The sequence below is a fragment of the Haliotis asinina genome, chromosome 1 (assembly GCF_037392515.1).
Source record: "Haliotis asinina isolate JCU_RB_2024 chromosome 1, JCU_Hal_asi_v2, whole genome shotgun sequence".
Taxonomy (NCBI): Eukaryota; Metazoa; Mollusca; class Gastropoda; order Lepetellida; family Haliotidae; genus Haliotis; species Haliotis asinina.
This window is the reverse complement of record NC_090280.1, coordinates 36,918,208-36,939,343: the sequence shown is the minus strand read 5'-3', so window position 1 is coordinate 36,939,343 and position 21,136 is coordinate 36,918,208. Positions and strand designations below refer to the sequence as shown.

The following is a 21,136-nucleotide window of genomic DNA, read 5'->3' as shown; positions in this document are numbered from 1 at the left end:
GGTTCCTGAAGACCTATTCTACCCCGGACCTTCACGGGTCCCTTATTACAGAGCTTTGAGCAGGCCGATTTCAGGTGGTTAAGGAAATATTTCATTATCGAAATGATCTGATATTACAGATCAATAGACATGTTTAGTAAAGCATCTCTTCTAATGGATGAATGAGTAAATGGCAAATATGTCAAAGATATAACACATAGTACATGATGACGAAAGATAACACCACGTGACTTAGTGCAAATTAAAGTTGTAAACAAGGAAAAAGGCGTCAACTCATTCATTTCCCTTGTATAACCAGCGCAAAGGAAACTCTAAACTGCAAGTAACTGAATACGTATTGTTTGGCTTCTACACCCCTCTGTGATTCCGGGTTGCTGACATAATTTTAGGTATGTCAGTGGTTTAAGAAAATCAAGTCACATATCTACCATTTAAAATAAACTGTGAGTAGAACTGCTTGAGTGATATTAAGCGGAGTTGGGAGCGGAGTTTGACGGGAAGGAGGACAGGTTGACCTTGAACAGAGGTAAGTGCAGGCTATAGTACCTGTACCTATCGTCATTACATGCACAGATAGTATTCTGCACGTGAAAGTGTTGACACGTAACGAAAATATGTCCCGGTGTAGGTTCTATATAGGAAATTGCCATTATTTTCTATTTTAGGTTGCATTGATAACGCCACGTATAGTCCAGTTATATGGCTGCGGTCTGTAAATGAGTGAGTGAGTGAGTGAGTGAGTGAGTGGGTTAAAATTTAACATCGCATCGGCAATATTACAGCCATATAGCGACGAAAACAAGGTAATCATCCGTCGACAAAGAACAGTAAAACTAACTAGATTATCAGAACTATATTGAGAATATCATAACTAGAGAGGACGATACAGTGTATAAAAACAGGTTATAGGTCGCCAACAACTGAAGGTAGATCGCCATACTAGGGACCATGGGGACCTACTGTACTTTTGCTACCTGCATGGACCCAAGCTGGATTTACACCATCCCTTCATCTGCAGGCGATGAAGTGAATTTTAGCCAAAATTAAAATAACGGGGATACTGCAGTTATAATAGACGGTAAATTTGAATTACCATTGAATCCCTTGGGACTTACGTACCGTCTCAGGAGGACAATAATTTTACTCTTCTTCAACCCCCTTGAAGGTACAGCCACTAACAGTCCCAGTTACTAATCCAAATTACCAAATTACAACTCATAAATTATTTATCTATTTACAAATCTGATAACAAATCCAATTCTTGTAAATATGCGATAATTAAATGATAACTGGCATTACTAAAAGGATCCTTCATGGTTTAGAATACTTATCCCTTGTGAAGGAATATTCAACTCAGTCAAGCAAGACATGCTTGACTGTGATTCTTTCATCATAAGGGATACAGGACGGATGATCGTCATCTTTCCATAGATACTCATGAGTATATCTAGTGTGGCTAACATCGCCTTATGATGACCTCTTCAAATCTAGACTGACAACCAAATTAGGTGTAACCAAATAAGAGTTTAATTTCATGTAATTTATTGATATCTACATGTGTGTCCCACTTCTTCTGCATAAGATCCCGGATGTAAGATCGGATGATATCTTTATAATCAGAGTATGGAATAAGCAGTGGTGTCATAGATTTGTTGAGTGCTGCTTTGGCAGCAAACTCGGCCAGTGTGTTCCCAGAAATGCCAACGTGGCTGGGTAACCAACAAAAGATTATCTCGTATTGACCAGTAGCAAGATCATTATACAATTCAATAATCTCTACTAAAAGTGGATGTTTGGTAGAAAGACCCTTAATATCTTGAAGGCACGAAAAAAAGTCTCAAAGATTATATATTGCTTATATTTGGAATGTTTATTGATATATTTTAAAGCTCTTAATATAGCGTTTGCTTCAGTTGTGAAAATTGAGGTATTATCTGGCAGTCGAGAAGATACTGTTTTGGATCCAACGACAGTGGCACAAGCCACTGCCCCACCATCCTTGGACCCATGTGTAAATATGGATTTATATGTATTATATTTACTTTTTAATTGATTATATTCTTGTTTATATTGTAATTCATTAGTTTCTGTTTTTTTTAAATGTAACCTCCTGCCTCACGATAATAGAAGCGCCACCGGGTGCTCTATCACCTGGAGGTGAGAAGGATTGGAATTAATTGTACCGACGCAATTCAAAGCCATCGGTACTTTTCAAGTGTGTCTCTTGTTAGCTAAAAACCGATGGATTAAAATCTTGAGCTAATAACTGTAGATCATGAAAATTATTCCGGCCTCTACCATTCCATTGTTTTAAATTAATAGAGCCGTTCATGGCGGATCTTGAACACGAGGAACGTCTACTCCCTCGTTCTGGTTGTGAACGAGGTCCAAACGGTTTATGAACCGCAACTGATGTTGTGGATGTTGATGGTACCTCTAAATGCGGGATAGCCTTTGCCCTTTGCCGCTGTTTCTTTTCTTTATTTGACAACTGACTAACCTTTCCTGGATTAGATTGTGTCTCTGGTTCTTGTTCAGTCTGTGAGGCAGATGTCGACGACCTTTGCTCATTTTGAGAGGACGACGTGAATTCATTGACTGTAATTTGTTTGTCCTTTACCCAAGATATGTCTGTCTGGCATGAAGTTGAAACTTTGGTTACAGGAGTATGAACAGGGGAAGAAACAGTGGCTGAATATGTTCGAAGTGTAATAATTTGAGACTCTGTGGGTATGAACTTTTTGGTGTCTTGGTAGCAGAGGCTGTTAGTGATTCTGACTTCAAGAATCCTTAATTCGAGTTCAAAATTAGGACATGATTTTGACGGTGCCATGTGCTTACCGTTACAATCAGCACATCTGATGTCTTTTGTGCTGTCAGTGTTGTCATGAGACCCACTGCAACGGGAGCATACTGTTTTGTGAGTGCATGACATGGCACCGTGTCCACAATTTTGGCAATTAAAACATCGCAGCGGATTTGGGATGTATACATCAACTGGGATGTTAAAGTAACCAGCTTTAATGGCTTTTGGTAGAGACATGTAAGAAGCATGTAAGTATAAGTTTTAATGATATCTGCATCCTGCTTCCTGGTAAACCGTTTAACAACAGTTACTCATTGGTGTTTTAATGCATCAACAATTTCTACTTCTGTCATGTACGCCAGACAACGAGATCGACCACGAACAATAGCTCTGCAAGAGTTCAATGTCATGTGTACAGAGACAACAACCCGTGTATCAACAAATCCTAACAAGTTTACAGACTGCTGCCTCCGGGCACATTCAACAAGAAATGAGCCAGAACGAAGGCGTGTAACGTTGGCTACCTCTCCGTATATACCTGTGATGCCCATAGATATAGCAAAGGGATTTAATTTCAATGGACTTCCATCTTCTGTTTCAATGACCAAGAATCTTGGCCATAAATCCACTACTGCTGAAGACACTTCATCACCAGAAGATGTTAAAAGATGTCTCCGTTTATTCCTTTTTGAACCAGGGGGGATGTGTTTAGCCATGGTATTATAATGATGTTCAGCAACCCTGATCTCCACCCGCCATCGAGTGTCAAAAAGGACGATCCTGCAGTGGAAACCAAACCGCAAGATCAGAGCTACAGAGATGCTATTCTTCAGAAATACAGACATAAATAGATAGGAAATCAGAAAGAAGAAATATCAGGCTGGTCCGGCCCAAGACATTTTTCCTAAGAAACTTAGAATTCAGGAGTCCATATCACCAGATTGGCCCATGAGCCACCGCCTTCTGGCACAAGACTCAAGGCAAAATATAAGTTCTAAATAATAGTGAGTGATTTAATATTTAACGTCACATCGACAATATCTCAGCCATATCGTGACGAGAACACCTAATATTTAAATGAAAGATATGCATGTGGTAAAACCTGTCAACGAAGGACAGTAAAACAACTAGAATATCACAATGTGAATTAAAACTAGTATGGAAAGTTAAAACTAATATCACTATTTAGACACTATACAATATGAAATCAAGCTATAGATCGCCAACAACAGAAGGTAGATCGCCACACTAGGGACCATGGGGACTTTGCTACCTACATGGACCCCAGTTGGATTTACACCATCCCTTCAGCTGCTGGCGACTGTACGAAAAGTTAGCCAAAATCAAAACAACGAGAATTGTACGTTTAAAAAGCCTGGAAAGTTCACAAAGACCTGAAAGTTTTTGGACTCTCTGAGGCAGAAAATAATTTCACAATGCTTCAACCCCCGTACAGCCACCAACAATTCAAGTTACTAATCCAAACAACCAGTAATTAAAACACATCTATTTACACAAAATATTATTCAGAATGCAACCAAAGAATTCATTTCTTTAAAAAAAATAATAATTAAATGAGAACTAACTCTGATAAAAATATTCTTAATTCCTTTAACTGTAAAATATTTATCCCCTGCTTGACCGTGACTCTCTCATCACAAGGGATACAAAACGGAGGATCCTCACCTTTCAAAAGGTATGCACTAGTATATTTACTATGACCAATAGGACATCGCCGTAAAATAACCTCTTCGAATCTGGACTGACAGCCCAAGTAGGTGTAACCAATATACGGTTTAATTTCATGTAATTTTCTTATACCCACTTCAGTGTCCCACTTCTTCTGCATTAGATGTAACTTCTAATGCTAGCTTTGAAATCAGAGTATGGAATAAGGAGTGGTGTAACAGATTTGTTGAGTGCTGCCATGGCAGCAAGATCGGCCATTGTTACCAGAAATGAATACATGGTTGGGTAACTAAAAAAAGACGATGTCGCATTGACCAGTAGTAAGATTATTATACAATTCAATGATGCCAATTAAAAGTGGATGTTAACAAGAAATATTTCAAATATTTTGAACGCAAGAAAGAGAGTCAGAATAGATTGTATACAGTTTATGTTTCGGGTGTCTTTGGATATATTTAAAAGCCGTTAGTATGACGTTAGCTTCAGCTGTGCAAATAGAGTTGTTGTCTGGTAATCTAGAAGATATTGTTCTGGATCCAATGAATGGATTGCAAACACAGTTATAGGCAGGGTTAGATTCATTAGAGTCTAATTTAGTAATATACTGTAAAGCTAACTTTATGCGGCGCTGCTCAAGAGATGGTTCACCAGCCTCAACCTAGAGACTGTCAAGAGGGGAAGTGCAAAGTCTTAAACCTTGATGATGGACAGAATCAAGAAGCTTAATGTTGCTATTGCAGGCTCCACTATATACGATGGAGCCGTAATCAAGTTTAGATTGTACCAGTGTTCTATAAAATTAAAGGAGGTTAGTTTGATCCCCTCCCCACTTTGAATGAGAAACAACCTTTAATAAATCCAGTGCCTTCAGGCATTTGGCATTAAGGGATTTAATATGCGGCAAAAAGGTCAAATGTGAGTCGAAAATAAGTCCCAAGAACTTGGCCTCCCTGACAACGTTGATTGGAGTACCACGTAGAAATAGTTCTGGGTTTTTATGAGATTTGTACTTACGACAGAAGTGTCTACTGGTTTTTTATTTAGAAACTTTGAAGCCGTTTTCAAGACACCATTTATCTATATTATTTAAACACAACTGTAGTTGCCGTTCAATAGCATGTATATATTTTCCATGACAAGAAATATTAAAATCACCCACAAATAACGATCCATCTACTAAATCGTTTAAAACTTATACTGCCTTGTGGAACACCCTGATCCTGATTGTAATGACCAGACAGGGTAGAACCCACACGGACCTGGAATTGTCTGTTATTTAAAATGTTGGCTACAATTTTTGGAAAACGACCTCGCAAAAAAACATAGACACAGCGTGTTGTTTATTGATTAAAGCGTTTTTAACAAATGATTCCAAACGCACTAAGTGATCGACAGTACCTCTATTTTTACGGAAACCACACTGTATATCTGTTATAAAGTTATTTGTTTCCAAGTACAAAAGAGTCGATTACTTATCATGCAATCACCCAGTTTATTTGCTATATCTGATTTTCAGATGATGGACACTAGATTTAGCACCTTTAGCTTTAATTTTCTGGACCATGTTCCATGCTTGGACATGGGTGTCCGAGAATTTATTTTGGATATGTAATTTTGCCAAGATTGGCGTTTGTTCTGTTTAAAATTACGCCGCGCTTTAGCATTTAAAATTTTAAATTTATTTAAATAATGCACCATAGGATGGTGACGGAAATAATGTTCTGCTTTTTCCTTGCCTTCCTAGCTTGTTTGCATTTATTGTTGAACCATATTTTTTGAATATGTGGAAATGCAGAGGAATTTGGTATACACTCATCAGGTATTGAATTCAATTCATCAGAAAAAGAATTTAATAACATCAGGAACGTCCATAAAACGTTCACAGTGTTTTATATAAAGCCCAGTAGCCTTCTTAAATTCCGCCTTGATGATGGAGGAACATCAGATGGAGTTACAGATTTTAGTATAGTGGGAAAATGGTCACTTCCACAGAGGTCATCGTGGACCAACTGTTCGAATCCATTTAGTAGTTCTGAATTTGTCAGTGACAAGTCGAGAGCAGAATATGTCCCTGTACCAGGGTGTAAATATGTGTTGGAGCCATCATTATAAATACATAAATCATTGTCAGAACAAAACATGGGTTCTACCCTTTCTGATCATTACAATCAGGATCAGGGTGTTCCACAAGGCGGTATTTTGTCTGAAACACTTTTTAGTATAAAGATAAATATTTTATCAAAAGTTTCAAACGATCGCTTGTGGGAAAAATATGCATACTATTGAACGGCAACTGCAGCTTTGTTTAAACAAAATAGATAAATGGTGTCTTAAAAATGGCTTTAAATTTTCTAAATCAAAACCCAGTTCTATACACTTCTGCCGTAAATATAAACCTCATGAAGAACCAGAACTATTTCTAAGAGGCACCCCTATCAAAGTTGTCAGGGAGGCTAAGTTTCTGGGACTTAGTTTCGATTCACATTTGACATTATTGCCCCATATTAAATCCCTTAAAGCCAAATACTTTATTGAAGGTTGTTTCTAATTCAAAGTGGTGGGGGACGACCCTCAGTCTACCCTCCTTCACATAAATAGATCACTCGTCCGCTCAAAACTTGATTATGGCTCCATCACATATGGTGGAGCCTGTGAAAACAACCTGAAACTATTAGATTCTGTCCATCACCAAGGTCTAAGACTTTGTGTTGGGTCCTTCAGAACTTCACCTATAGACAGTCTCTATGTTGAGGCCGATGAACCATCTCTTACACAACGTTATATTAAATTATCCTTACAATACATTACTAAATTATACTCTAATGAATCTAACCCTGCATCTAACTGTGCGTTCAATCCCCTTTATGGGCACCCGTGGCGAGCCACCTCCTCGTGGTGGGTGCTGGGTAACGCCAAGAGCTCGCCGACACCCCCGTAGTGGACCCGGGGGAATATTTGGTCCACCAACCCGTTTGCCTTGGGTTGCGGCCCTGTGTCGGTGGAGGAAGGGATCCTGGTGGTTGAGGGTAACAGGGGCCTGTGACCGTGTTCCTGTTGCTCAACACACCACTTTGGCCCTGACTTCACCTAGACGGGAGGTTGAATGGGCCCGATTCAATCAATCGGCTGGTCACGCCATGCCCTGTGCATAGAAATTGCTTACATTTTGCACTTACATTTTTCGGGTATTGGTCATTTTAAAATCTAGTGTACAAATTATTGATACATTTACTTAACTAGAGTCCTATGCCAGCAGGCGGTGGCTCATGGGTCAATCTGGTTATATAGACCTCTGAAATCCATGTTCTTAGGAACAGTGTCATGGGCCGAACCAGTCTGACACTTATTCTTTAAGTTACCATGGATTTTCAAGTCTGTATTTTCTGGAGTATGACATCCCTGTAACCCTGGTGTTGCAGTCTTGTTTCCACTGCGGTACCGTCCTTGTTGACACTCCATGGTGGGTGGGGGGCAGGGTTGTTGAATTACACTAATACACCATGGCTAAAAACGCTCATTCTGGTTCATCTAAAACTAGCAAACGTCGTCATATGTCTTCTTCAACCGATGAAGAGATATCTACTTTCACACATGATTCCTGGCCAAGGGTTTTGGTCATTGAAAGTTCTGATGGCCATCCTTTAAATACCAATCATTTTGCCGTCTCCAAGGGCATCCAAGGTATCTGTGGAGAGGTAAGAAACGTCACACGTTTACGAAATGGTTCTCTTTTGATTGAATGTTTACGTAGGCAACAATCTGTCAATCTGCTGGGAGTAAAGCAGTTTGTAAACAGCCAGGTTGTTGTTTCTGTTCACAAAACTCTCAACAGCTGTAAAGGTATTGTTAGAGACAGGGCACGTTGTTTGTACGATATGACAGAAGATGAGATTGTGGCAGAACTGAAAGATCAGGGAGTTACTTCTGTTAAACGTTTCAGCAGAAAACATGAATCAACTTTAGTCAAAACAAATACCTATCTTTTCATGTTTGGTCTGACAACTCTTCCAAAATTCATAAAGGCTGGGTATTGTAATATTGGAGTGGAGGTATATATGTACCAAATCCACTCCGGTGTTACAAGTGTCAAAAGTTTGGACATGGTGCAAGATCTTGCACAGGTAAATCAGTATGCTCACGCTGTAGTGGAAACCATGAAGGCACTGAATGTACTAATGAGATAAAGTGTGCCAATTGCAGTGGTGAGCATATGGCATCATCGAAAACGTGTCCACAATATGAGTATGAGAACAAAATCTTGAAACTGAAGTGCAATAATAATATCTCATACTTCGAAGCAAAGAAACTGATTCAGGCTGAATCAAAACCAGCAACAGTTCCTACCTATTCTGCCACAGTGTCTTCTCCTGTTCCTTCTTCTGTCAAAAAAGCTACCCTCGTTTCAACATCTTGTCAGACTGAAATATCTTGGATAAAGGATTCTCAAATAACCTTAGATGGCGCCACTCACTCATCACAAGATTGTCAGCGATCATCAGCTTCACAAACTGAGTACAGTCAGCCAGGACAAATATCTGATTTTAATTTAACTCAAGATACTCAGAGCGTTGAGAAACTGACAAATAAAGAAAAGAAAAAGTTGAGAAGAAAGACCAGAGCCCTTCAGCATTTAGAAGAGTCTTCTCATTTAACACCTTCTGTGGCGGTTCAAAATCTGTTTGAACCGCTTGACATGGACATAACTCCGTCACAAACAGGGTGTAGGGGTAGCGCTGCCACGCGCTCACGATCTCCAGTTGAAGCGCCCTAAGCAGTTTTTATGGAATTAATACAATGGAATTGCAGAGGCCTCAGGAACAATTTTAATGAATTACAGTTATTATCACAAGATTTTACACCATCAGCTTTTAGTCTGCAGGAGACGTACTTGAAAAGTACAGATCGATTTGAATTGCGTCGGTACAATTCTTTTCATGCATTCTCCCCTCCCGATGGAAAAGCCACGGGCGGTGCTTCTATACTCGTGAGGCAGGGTGTTATTCATAGTCCAGTTCCTCTTAAAACCAATCTTCAGGCTGTTGCCGTCCGTCTTACTCTTCAGATAACCTTTACGCTTTGCTCTTTGTATATTTCCCCTTCTTCAGATCTTCAGCAGTCCGATCTTCAGAATCTATTTGACCAACTTCCCAAACCCTCTATAATTATGGGTGATCTGAACGGACATAATCCTTTGTGGGGAAGTACTAATATTAATGATAAAGGCAAGGTCATTGAAGACTTCCTTTCTAACAATAATCTATGCCTATTTAATGATGGATCAGCCACATATTTACACCCTGGAACTGGGACGTATTCTCAACTTGACTTATCACTCTCAGATCCAAATATGTATAACGAGTTTCAATGGTCGGTCCATGATGACCTTTGTGGTAGTGACCTTTTTCCGACAATTCTCTCCGCTTTAAATCCGACTGATGACATACCTGCAACAAGGTGGAACTTTAATAAGGCCAACTGGCCTTTATTTCAAACACTTTGTACAGAAAAATTGAAATCTGATTTTTTTGTAAATGTTCCTGATCCTCTTCAGTTGTTCTCGGATACACTGAATGATATCGCTGATGAAACTGTTCCCAAGTCCTCTGCTAAACCTCATTGCCGCAAACCATGGTTTTCTGATGATTGTAAACAGGCAAGGAAGAGCAGGAAAAAGGCAGAGAAGTACTTTCGACGACATCCTACAGTTCACAATTTAAATAATGTAAAAATAAATAATGTCAAGGCTCGGCGTACTTTTAAACAAAGTAAACGTCAGTCATGGAAGACCTTTGTGTCAAAAATTAATTCACGTACGCCAATGACGAAGGTGTGGAACATGATACAGAGAATCAAGGGCAAGGGTAGGAATTCTAGCGTTCATCATCTTAAAGATGGGCATGATATGTTAACAGATAAAATTGACATTGCCAACAAGTTGGGTGAAACTTTAGCTAGTCATTCTTCTTCATCAAATTATCTTCCGAAGTTTCAGAGATATAAAACTCATCAAGAAAAGTTGAAACTCAACTTTCATTCCGAAAATGGTGAAGACTATTATGAAGTATTTTCACTGCATGAGCTGAATACTGCCTTGGCACAAGCTCATGATACGGCAACTGGAGCAGATAATATCCACTACCAGCTCCTGAAACATTTACCCAATGCTTGTCTTGAGACACTTTTGAACATTTTTGATCATATTTGGACTACAGGACACTTTCCTCCTTCGTGGCGTCATGCCATTGTTGTACCAATACCTAAGCCTGGCCGAGACTATACAGATCCATCTAACTATAGACCAATTTCTTTAACAAGCTGCGTTTGTAAAACTATGGAACGCATGGTCAATAATAGATTAGTATGGTTTCTAGAATCCAATCATCTTATTTCTAACATTCAATGTGGTTTTCGGAAAAATAGAAGCACTATTGATCATTTCGTTCGCCTAGAATCATTTGTTAAAAATTCTATTGTAAATAACCAGCATGCTGTGTCAATCTTTTTCGACCTGGAAAAGGCCTATGATACAACATGGAAACATGGTATTTTGAGAGACTTACATGACTTTGGTTTGAGAGGCCGTTTACCTAACTTTATATCCCAGTTCTTAGCAGGCAGACAATTTCAAGTTCGCGTTGGATCAACCCTGTCTGAACATTATAATCAGGATCAGGGAGTTCCAGAAGGTAGTATTTTGTCTGTTACCTTGTTTAGTATAAAAATCAATAGTCTCTCGAAAGTATTAAATGACTCAGTAGATGGGTCATTGTTTGTGGATGATTTTAACGTTTCATGTTGTGGTAAAAACATGCATACCATCGAAAGGCAATTGCAGATGTGTTTAAATAAAATTCATAAATGGTCACTTGAGAATGGCATCAAATGTTCACAGATAAAGACCAAATGTATACATTTCTGTCGGAAATATAAGCCTCATAAAGATCCCGAACTGTTCTTGGATGGCTCTCCAATTAACGTTGTAAAGGAAGCCAAGTTTCTGGGATTGATCTTCGACAAACATTTGACTTTTATACCACATATTAAGTATCTGAAGACTAAATGCCTGAAGGCATTAGATCTATTAAACGTTGTGTCCAATTCAAAGTGGGGAGGGGATCAAACTACACTCCTTCATTTATACAGATCTCTTATCCGATCAAAACTTGATTATGGCTCCATAGTATATGGTGGAGCCTGCAAAAGCAACCTAAAACTATTAGATTCGATTCATCACCAAGGTCTGAGACTTTGTCTTGGATCTTTCAGAACATCTCCCATCGACAGTATCTACGTTGAGGCCGATGAGCCATCTTTAAAACTTCGCCGTGTCAAATTATCTTTACAATATATCACAAAGTTTTATTCTAATGAATCCAATCCTGTCCATAACTGCGTATTTAATCCTCTTAATGAGGAATTGTATAATAAAAGAACTTCACTTGTTCCACCTCTTGGGATAAGAATCAAACCACTCATTTCTGCAGCTGGGATTGAGCTGGAGAATATTTCTCCTTCTCGGCCTTTTTCTTCTCCTCCTTGGCAGTTGGTGAGGCCACATGTTGACCTAACACTTACAGAGTTTAAAAAATCAGAAACTAATGAATTACAATATAAACAAGAATTTATTCGATTAAAACATAAATATAATAAACACAAATTCTTGTTTACGGATGGGTCCAAGGATGGTGGCGCAGTAGCTTGTGCCACTGTCGTTGGATCCAGAACAATCTCTTTTAGAATACCTGATTATACCTCTATTTTTACAGCAGAAGCAAACGCTATACTAACGGCTCTTAAATATATTCAAAGACATCCTGCACATAAACAGTATATAATCTTTTCTGACTCTCTTTCTTGTCTTCAGGCTATTAAAAATCTGTCTTGTAAACATCCACTTTTAATACAAATTATTGAGTTGTATAATGACCTTGCTACTGGCCAATACGACATCGTCTTTTGTTGGTTACCCAGCCACGTGGGCATTTCTGGGAACACAATGGCCGATTTTGCTGCTAAGGCAGCACTCAATAAATCAGTGACACCACTCCTTATTCCATACTCAGATTACAAAGCAACCATTAGAACTTACATCCGTGATCTGATGCAAAAGAAGTGGGACACCCAGGTGGGTATCAATAAATTGCATGAAATGAAACCGTATATTGGTTATACCTACTTGGGATGTCAGTCCAGATTTGAGGAGGTCGTTATGCGACGATGTCGTATTGGCCATACGCGGTATACCCACGAATATTTACTTAAAGGTGAGGATCCTCCGTTTTGTATCCCTTGTGATGAAGAATCACGGTCAAGCATATCTTGCTTGACTGTATTGATTTTGCCATCACAAGGGAGAAATATTTTACTGTCAAAACAATGAGGGATCTTTTTAGTGTTAATTATCATTTAATCATTGAATTTTTAAAGGGAAATTGAATTATTAGATAAATTTTGAATAATATGTTTTGTAAATAGAAAGTTGATATCTTAAACATGGTAGTGTGAATTGTCAACTGCGATTGTTAGTGGCCGTACCCTCAAAGGGGGTTAAAGCAGCGTAAAATTATTGTCCCCCTGAAAGGGTGCGTAAGTCCAGAAACTTTCAAAGTGAAATTAAAGCTTACCAGTATTTTAAACGTAGTATTTTTGTCATTTTAAATTTCGGCTACATTTTCCTAAAATCGCCAGCAGCTGAGGGGATGGTGTAAATCCAGCTAGGGGCCATGCAGGTTGCTAAAGTAACGTAAGTCCCCTTGGTTCCTAGTATGGTGATCTACCTTCAGTTGTTGGTGATCTATAGCCTACTTTTATATTATGTATTGTCCAAATTGTGGTGTAGTTTTAACTTCATATGCTAGTTTTAGACTCGAATTGTGATACTCTAGTTATTTTACCGTACTTTGATGACGGGTTTTATAATATCTACATGTTCTGTATAATCATGCTTATTCTCGTCACGATATGGCTGAAATATTGCCGATGTGACGTTAAATTAAAACTCACTCACTCACTCACTCAATCCCCTTTATGAGGATTTGTACGACAAGATGTCTTCTCTTGTTCCACATCAAGGGCACAGAATGAAACCATTTCTTTCTTCAGCCGGCATTGAGCTGGAAAACATAGCTCCCTCCCGTCTTCTTTCTTCTGCTCCTTGGCAGTTGTTTAGGCCACAAGTGGACCTAACATTAACTACATTTCAAAAAATCAGATACGAATGAATTACAGTATAAAGAAGAATATGATCAATTGAAACATAAATATAGCAATTATAAATCCTTCTTTACAGATGGGTCCAAGGATGGTGGCGCAGTGGCTTGTGCCACTGTCATTGGATCCAGAACAATATCTTCTGCATTACCAGATAACAGTTCCATTTTTACAGCAGAAGCTAACGGCATATTAACAGCTCTTAAATATATTCAAAGACACCCTAAACGTAAACAGTAAATAATCTATTCCGACTCTCTTTCTTGTGTTCAGGTAATTAAAAATATTTCATGTAAACATCCACTTTTAATTGACATTATTGAATTGAACAATAATCTTGCTACTAACCAATACGACATCGTCTTCTGTTGGTTACCCAGCCATGTGGGCATTTCAGGTAACACAATGACCGATCTTGCTGCCGACGCAGCACTCAACAAATCTGTGACACCACTTCTTATTCCATGCTCTGATTACAAAGCTAGCATTAGAACTTATATCCGTGATCTGGTGCAGAAAAGGTTGATATAAATATATACATGAAATAAAGCCGTATTGGTTACACCTACTTGGGCTGTCAGTCCAGATTTGAAGAGGTTATTTCACGGCGATGTCCTATTGGCCCATACACGATATACACATGCATACCTTTTGAAAAGTGAGGATCCTCCGTTTTGTATCCCTTGTGATGAGAGAGTCACGGTCAAGCATATTTTGCTTGACTGTGTTGAATTCACAAGGGATAAATATCTCAATGTCAAAACTGTTAAGGATCATTTTGCAAACGTTAATTCTCATTTAATTATTGGGTTTTTAAAAGAAATTGATTTTATGTTTGAATTTGGAATAATATGTTCTGTAAAAAGATGTATTTAAGTTATTGGTAGTTTAGATTTGTAACTAGAATTGTTAGTGGCTGTACCCTCAAATGGGGTTGAAATACTGTAAAATTATTGTCCTCCCGAGTGGGTACATCAGTCCACAAACATTCAAAGTAAATTGTAACTTTCCAGGTTTTTTATCGTAGAATAAGTGTCTTTTTATTGTATGGCTAGATTTCACAAATTGCTGATGGCTGAGGGGATGATGTAAATCCAGCTGAGGTCCATGCAGGTAGCAAATGTGCTGTAAGTCCCCATGGTCCCCAGTATGGTGATCTACCTTCAGTTGTTAGCAATCTATGGCTCATTTGTATATTGTATTGTCCTCTATAGATAAACTGTATAATTACTAGTTTTACATTCTTTTCTGTGATATTCTAGTTTTACTGTCCTTTGTCGACAGGTTTTTATAATACTCATATATTCCATTTCAATGTTATGTTCCCGTCTCGATATGGCTGAAATATTGCCGATGTGACGTTAAATATTAACTCACTCACTCACGACCTTATAGCGGCATACTCAGAAATGGTTAAGTTATATGGCTGCAGTTTGTAAATAATGGATCTGGACCAGACATTCCAGTGATCAAGAGCATGAGCACCGATCTACGCATTTGGGATACTTTGATATGAGCGAACCGAGTCAGCGATCCCGTTAGTAACGTGAGTAACGAAACGCATGGGTTGCTGAAGATGAATTCAGACCTATCTAGAAAAGATAAGAATATATTAGTGATACTTATGGTTATACCTTAGGATTGTAGAGTTAACATAACAACATAACTACACATAACACACTTTCATGCCATACAATACAATACCTATTTAAATGATAGTACATAGACATACCGTTAGTATTAATATACTGGAAGGATAACATGCAATATCAATTGGATTAAATAAATAATAATGTCGATGTTATACAATGCGTCGGTCCAAACAGTCTTTACATGGCAAAGGGTCAGTACAGAATGGGTGAACTGGTGCATGAAGTTATTGACGCCAATCAGCTGAGAAGGGTGTTATACAATGCGTCGGTCCAAACAGTCTTTACATGGCAAAGGGTCAGTACAGAATGGGTGAACTGGTGCATGAAGTTATTGACGCCAATCACCTGAGAAGCGTTAACGCTTTGACAATCAGTTGATGTGGCCAAGCTGTAAAGCTTAACCCTGAAACTGAATAACATGGCTGAAAGGAGAGAATAATGGAAAGATTAAAATGATATATCTACACTAAAATAAACTTGACACCTGCCACATACGTCCACATCATTTCTTGATAGTGGTGAGCGCAATCATGGCTTTTCCAATGTTGGCTGGCTGGTTCGCGAGCATCCCGTCACGTAGAATTGCAAACAGGAAGTTAGCTCTGATCCGACGATGTCGTAGTCTGTGCTGTTGCCTGTGCAAAAAAGGGCAAACTCTCCACTTGTCAACCTTTCCGGTGGCCGTCGTTCCCCGAGAGATCTCCATGGTCGTGGCGTTGGTGCTGCCTCTGGCTCAGCAACTTCACTGTCAGAAGGAACATCCACAGGCTCAGCTGGAGGGTCTCTTGTCAGTTGCTTCAGCTCAACCTTCTCTCCATCGACGTGAACCACGTCCTGAACATCCTCAGCTGGTTCTTCTTTAGGTGACCCTTCAGCAGGTGCAATAGGTGATCCTGAACAGTCCTATGCTTGGATGGGGACATTAACTGCTTCCTCTTCTCCTTCCTCTGAAAATCCGTCCTCGCAGATGCTGGGTGTGATGTTGTCTTGTACATCCTGGATATCCTGTGGCACTTGATATGATGGCAATGACTTCCGCTTTCATTGCTTTGGTTTTGACGCGTCGTCCTGATGGGGCAGAGAACCTATTGGAAGCAAAAGTCCCCTGTGCAGTGTCTTCTTCCTGCCGTCACTATTCTCCTTACCAATGGTGTATACTTGTATGAGTGGACTAAGCTGTTTCAGAATTACGTACACATCTTACTCCCCACCTGTCTGCAAGCTTGTGCCGTCCGTTCAATAAAACGATCTTAACCATCCTTCCTCCAGCACAACTGACCTGCCTCTCTGATCATAGTGAGTCTTCTGCCTGTTCTGTGGATTCTTAGCTGTGGATGGGCGATGTCATAAGCTTGAGTATATGCTGCTGTGGTTCTTGACTTGCTTGGCTCGATGGCTAGTCCACAAACAATGTCAACCCGGAAACCATGAAGATATGAATTTAGTGATATGCATAGAAACAACGAGAACTTCTTTAAAGGCGAACAAAAAGAAACAGCAACAAAAAACGAGATTTCACGGCACTTTGAGTTAGGCCGTTTTGTTCCGTCTGATCGTAAGGAATGGTTAGAGTTAAATTGTAGGGATTGGGTCAAGTACCCTTTCGGATACTTATGGGTCCAGTTTGGTTGTAGGATCAGGGACTGCTACCCTTTCCACTGCTTAGGATTAGGGTGTGGTACCCATTTCGATCCGTAGGGTTACGACTTAGGAGTCGAGACTTTTTCCCATCGTAAGAGATATGGTTTAATGGGGGTGAAGGTCTATTACCCTGTTCGATTCTCAGGGGTTGGGGTTGGGGTTAGGGTTAGGGTTAGGGTCTAGTACTCCATTCGATCCGTACTGATTCAGTTAAGGGATAGGGTCTATTACCCTTTCTTATTCTTAGGGGTCGGGATTAGAGAAGGAGTATGGAACATTTTTCGATTATTAGGGTTACGGTCTATTTATAATAGTGAAGTAAGGTCAAATTGCGAGACTGTATTCTTAATAAACAAACATATTTACTGAAAAGCCCAGCCGAAAGTAAACAGGTATAGGTTGCGTTTTCATTCAACGATAATACCCATACCAATCACAGAATATAGTGGTCTGCTCCATCTAGCAGGCAATCTGAAAGAGGAAAAGCTGAATGTTGTGTTCAGCAATCCTTCACGCTTCATTAATTATTTTCAGGAACTTCCCTTGCCTGATTTTGTTTCATTCGAACACGTTCTTTCTGCAGATGGCCTTTAGTGGTAGAAGGCACGATCTGGGGTTGTGCGTTCTCCTGCTTTGGATTTTGACTCCGTTCTTCCAAGGTAAGTAGAGAAATAGAATGTGTGATGGGTTGCAGTATACAAGCTAAATAACAGTGATTTTGTTCTGTTTCTAAGTTTACATGCAGTAAGAGTGGTTTCCTTCCAAATAGTACATTATTATTATTAGAGACTGTCCAGAGCCGTTGGTACTAATTTCACGATTCTGCTTTTCTGTTCAATATTCCAGGTGCTGTAGAAATTGTGTGTCCCAACGCAGCCTACTTAGACTCGACGGTCAACCTGACCTGCATTGGGACAGGAAGGACACATTCTTTCATCCAGCCAAAAGGGGGTGTGGTGACAACATGTAACATGAACTCATCCCAATGTTTGCCTGCCGCCATGGTGACCATACATAACTCTTCCTACAGCGTTTTGACAGTACCGATGGTGAACCTGTCACAAGCAGGATGGTGGGAATGTTCTGTTGGGGATATTGTTTCACGTTGTCTCTTGACAGTTGCAAGTATGTATGCCACTATGACATAAATCACTCCCAAATGAACATGTAGTATATCCCGCCGTTCATACGATATTATTCGACCTTGGCAATCCCATAATTTAACAATTACCCATGGATGGAGTGAGTGATTGCAAATAACGACGTGTAGCGGTATCGGATGGACAAGTTCGCTGACTTGGTTGACACCGTAATTGCACAGATCGATGCGTATGGTATTGATCGCTGGAATTTCTGATAGAGGCTCATTTATTTACAGACCGCCCTCATGTGGCTGGAATACTGCATAAAACAACAACAACAAAAAGCAAAAACAACCATCGTTGGCATAGAGCTTGTAGTCACATTTGTCCTCTAAAAGAATACATTAGTGCTGTTGTCTGTTTCATTTCAGAAATTCCGTCATGTACTTTACTGAACTACCGGTCTACGCCAGAAACAACAGTACGTGTACAATACTACTACTGCTCTGAATCCATTGAGCTTCATTTGAAATTTGGAAGCTTGACAAGGTTGTTGTTAAATACTACTCGTACAAACACTACTGTTGACATTTGGGAAACCACCGTCAATGTACCAACATCGTTCGAAGAGAAGATGTTGATCTATGTCTGTGGCAATACAACTTTGGAAACTGCTTGTAGAGGTACGTTAGTTTCTTTAGAGTTGAGTAAATGACGTTAGTTTTACGCCGCACCCAGCAACATCCCAGGTACATGGCGGTGTTTTGTAAATAATCAATTATGCATGCAGGAGAATTCCTTGCTGTGAGTGTAACTGAGACTCCATAGTACTGGAAATAAACTTGTCTTATTAGTATACATAGACATGCAAACCCAAAGAGACGCACACAGAGACAATCAACCTGCCCTGACATGGTGTAAAGTGGAGTCTCAGTTGGTGTTTCTGAGTGGATTTTCTTTTCATATTCATTTGAATATGTTGTTATTACCGGTTATTCTCTGTTTTGTAGTGATGGAGGAAACAGCTCCAAGCAACAGAACTGGCATAGCGGTCATCATCAGCTCTGTGGTTGGCGGAATCGTGATTGTGACAGTTATCATCACATTGTTAATCCTCCTGATGAAATCAAAGCGGGTGGAACGACCAGAAGCAAACACTGTTACTTATGCTCCTGAATCCATTTATGACGTAGCAGGACAAACAAACGATACGGCTAGAGATGTAAATAAGCCATCTGCTTGCTATGACAACATCTTGAACGCTAGATACGGACGTTTCCCTGATGAGTCATCTGTGTATGACATCGCGTCAAGTTAAGTTTATTGTTGGCTTCTTTGTTAACGACACACACCAGCTGAATGAGGTTCCTCTCTGTTTAATCGATTTTGAACCATACAGTTGAGTGTTCAGCAGCATAAGCGTCGATCTACGCATTGGGGTAGTGCTTGACATCCAACTGCTATGACAGTGGGCCTGATCACCCGTCCTTTCAGCTGCCTCTTCCAACAAGGAAGAGTTGTGGAAGACGAATGGTAACCTGCATAGTCACTTTGCTTGGCTTACTGTGTAGTCACAAGCGTGTTCAATATGCATAACCATGTAGTGTTCATGGGATAATGGTGACATTTACATGAATAATCACACCTGCATCACCTGAGTTCGTTTACCCCTGCCTCTGAAATCTACTTGTTCCTTCCTTCCTCCCATCACTGTGGTATGGCTTATGCAACCCGTATCAGTGTTAAACCTCACTCTCAAATATAAACCAACACAGTTTCTCATGAACCATTTCTTAATACTATAGCGCATCTCTTTGCAAGCATTTCACCTTATGTGTACATATGCATACTGTCTAATAAATATGTAAATTTTCAAATTTGACTTTCGTTTTGCTTTATTATGTCAGTCAATGTAAATAAATATCCTAATGTCCCTAAGTAACATATGTACCTATACTCCGGCCTCTAATGTCCCAAGTATCAACACATGGCTGATGCAACCCGTATCAGTGTTAAACCTCACTCTCAAATATAAACCAACACAGTTTCTCATGAACCATTTCTTAATACTATAGCGCATCTCTTTGCAAGCATTTCACCTTATGTGTACATATGCATACTGTCTAATAAATATGTAAATTTTCAAATTTGACTTTCGTTTTGCTTTATTATGTCAGTCAATGTAAATAAATATCCTAATGTCCCTAAGTAACATATGTACCTATACTCCGGCCTCTAATGTCCAAATATCAACACATGTATCGACACATGTGTTCATCTCATAGTGATAAACAACCCTGAGTACTCGTTCGCATGTGTAAGAGGGGACGGACACCATACTTCTTCATTGTGAAAGGTGAATATCATGCCAAAAGTTGTAATGGAAATCAATCATTACATGCGAAAGGTTGCTGCTTACAAGATCATCATTCAGTATGTAACAGTTTCCATGTCAGGGAATCTAAAATCAGAAGAGAGAAACTTTTAATCGGATCATTATTCAGCTACTTGGACAGTCATTATTAGCAATCCATACAGCCGTGTTTTCTTGTCGTTATGAGAATGTGTTTTAGTCATATGTGTCTCATAAGTAAGTTTTTGGCTGTTATGCGTCACGCAGGTTTAAAGCTCTGAGTGTGGATTTGAAGTCACAGCTTGAACTGGCGCCCGTGAAGAGCCACCTCCCTGTGGTGGGTGCTGGGTAACGCTAAGTTCTCTTCTCCCGTGTGGACCTGGGACCTGTCCAGAGCACCCCACTGCTGGCCGTAAGAGGCGACCAAATTGCGCAACGAGTCCTTTTCAGATGGTCATCCCACTCCATGTCTTAATCTATGACATCATCCATGTAAGGCTCGACAGATCAAGGCCTGATGTAACATTGTTTACGAGTCTCTGGAACGTCGCTGGAGCGTTCTTCAGACCAAACGGCATCACCTTGTATTGATACAGTCCATCTGGTGTAGCGAATGCCGATATTTTCTTTGCACGGTCTGTAAGTGGAATGTGCCAGAAGCCCTTCAGTAAGTCAAACTTACTTATTTATATATTTGTCTTAA

The 21,136-nt window shown here is 39.6% G+C and overlaps 1 protein-coding gene across 1 annotated transcript; it reads left to right on the top strand.

The window, feature by feature from the left end:
• The first annotated feature begins 343 nt into the window (after nt 1-343).
• Nucleotides 344-20,227, top strand: LOC137291013 (uncharacterized). The gene is made up of 5 exons (XM_067822256.1): nt 344-526; nt 17,582-17,657; nt 17,845-18,123; nt 18,512-18,763; nt 19,091-20,227. Exons 2-5 carry the CDS (start codon nt 17,582-17,584, stop codon nt 19,396-19,398), a joined length of 915 nt encoding a protein of 304 aa, XP_067678357.1. The 5' UTR covers nt 344-526; the 3' UTR covers nt 19,399-20,227.
• Nucleotides 20,228-21,136: the final 909 nt, after the last annotated feature.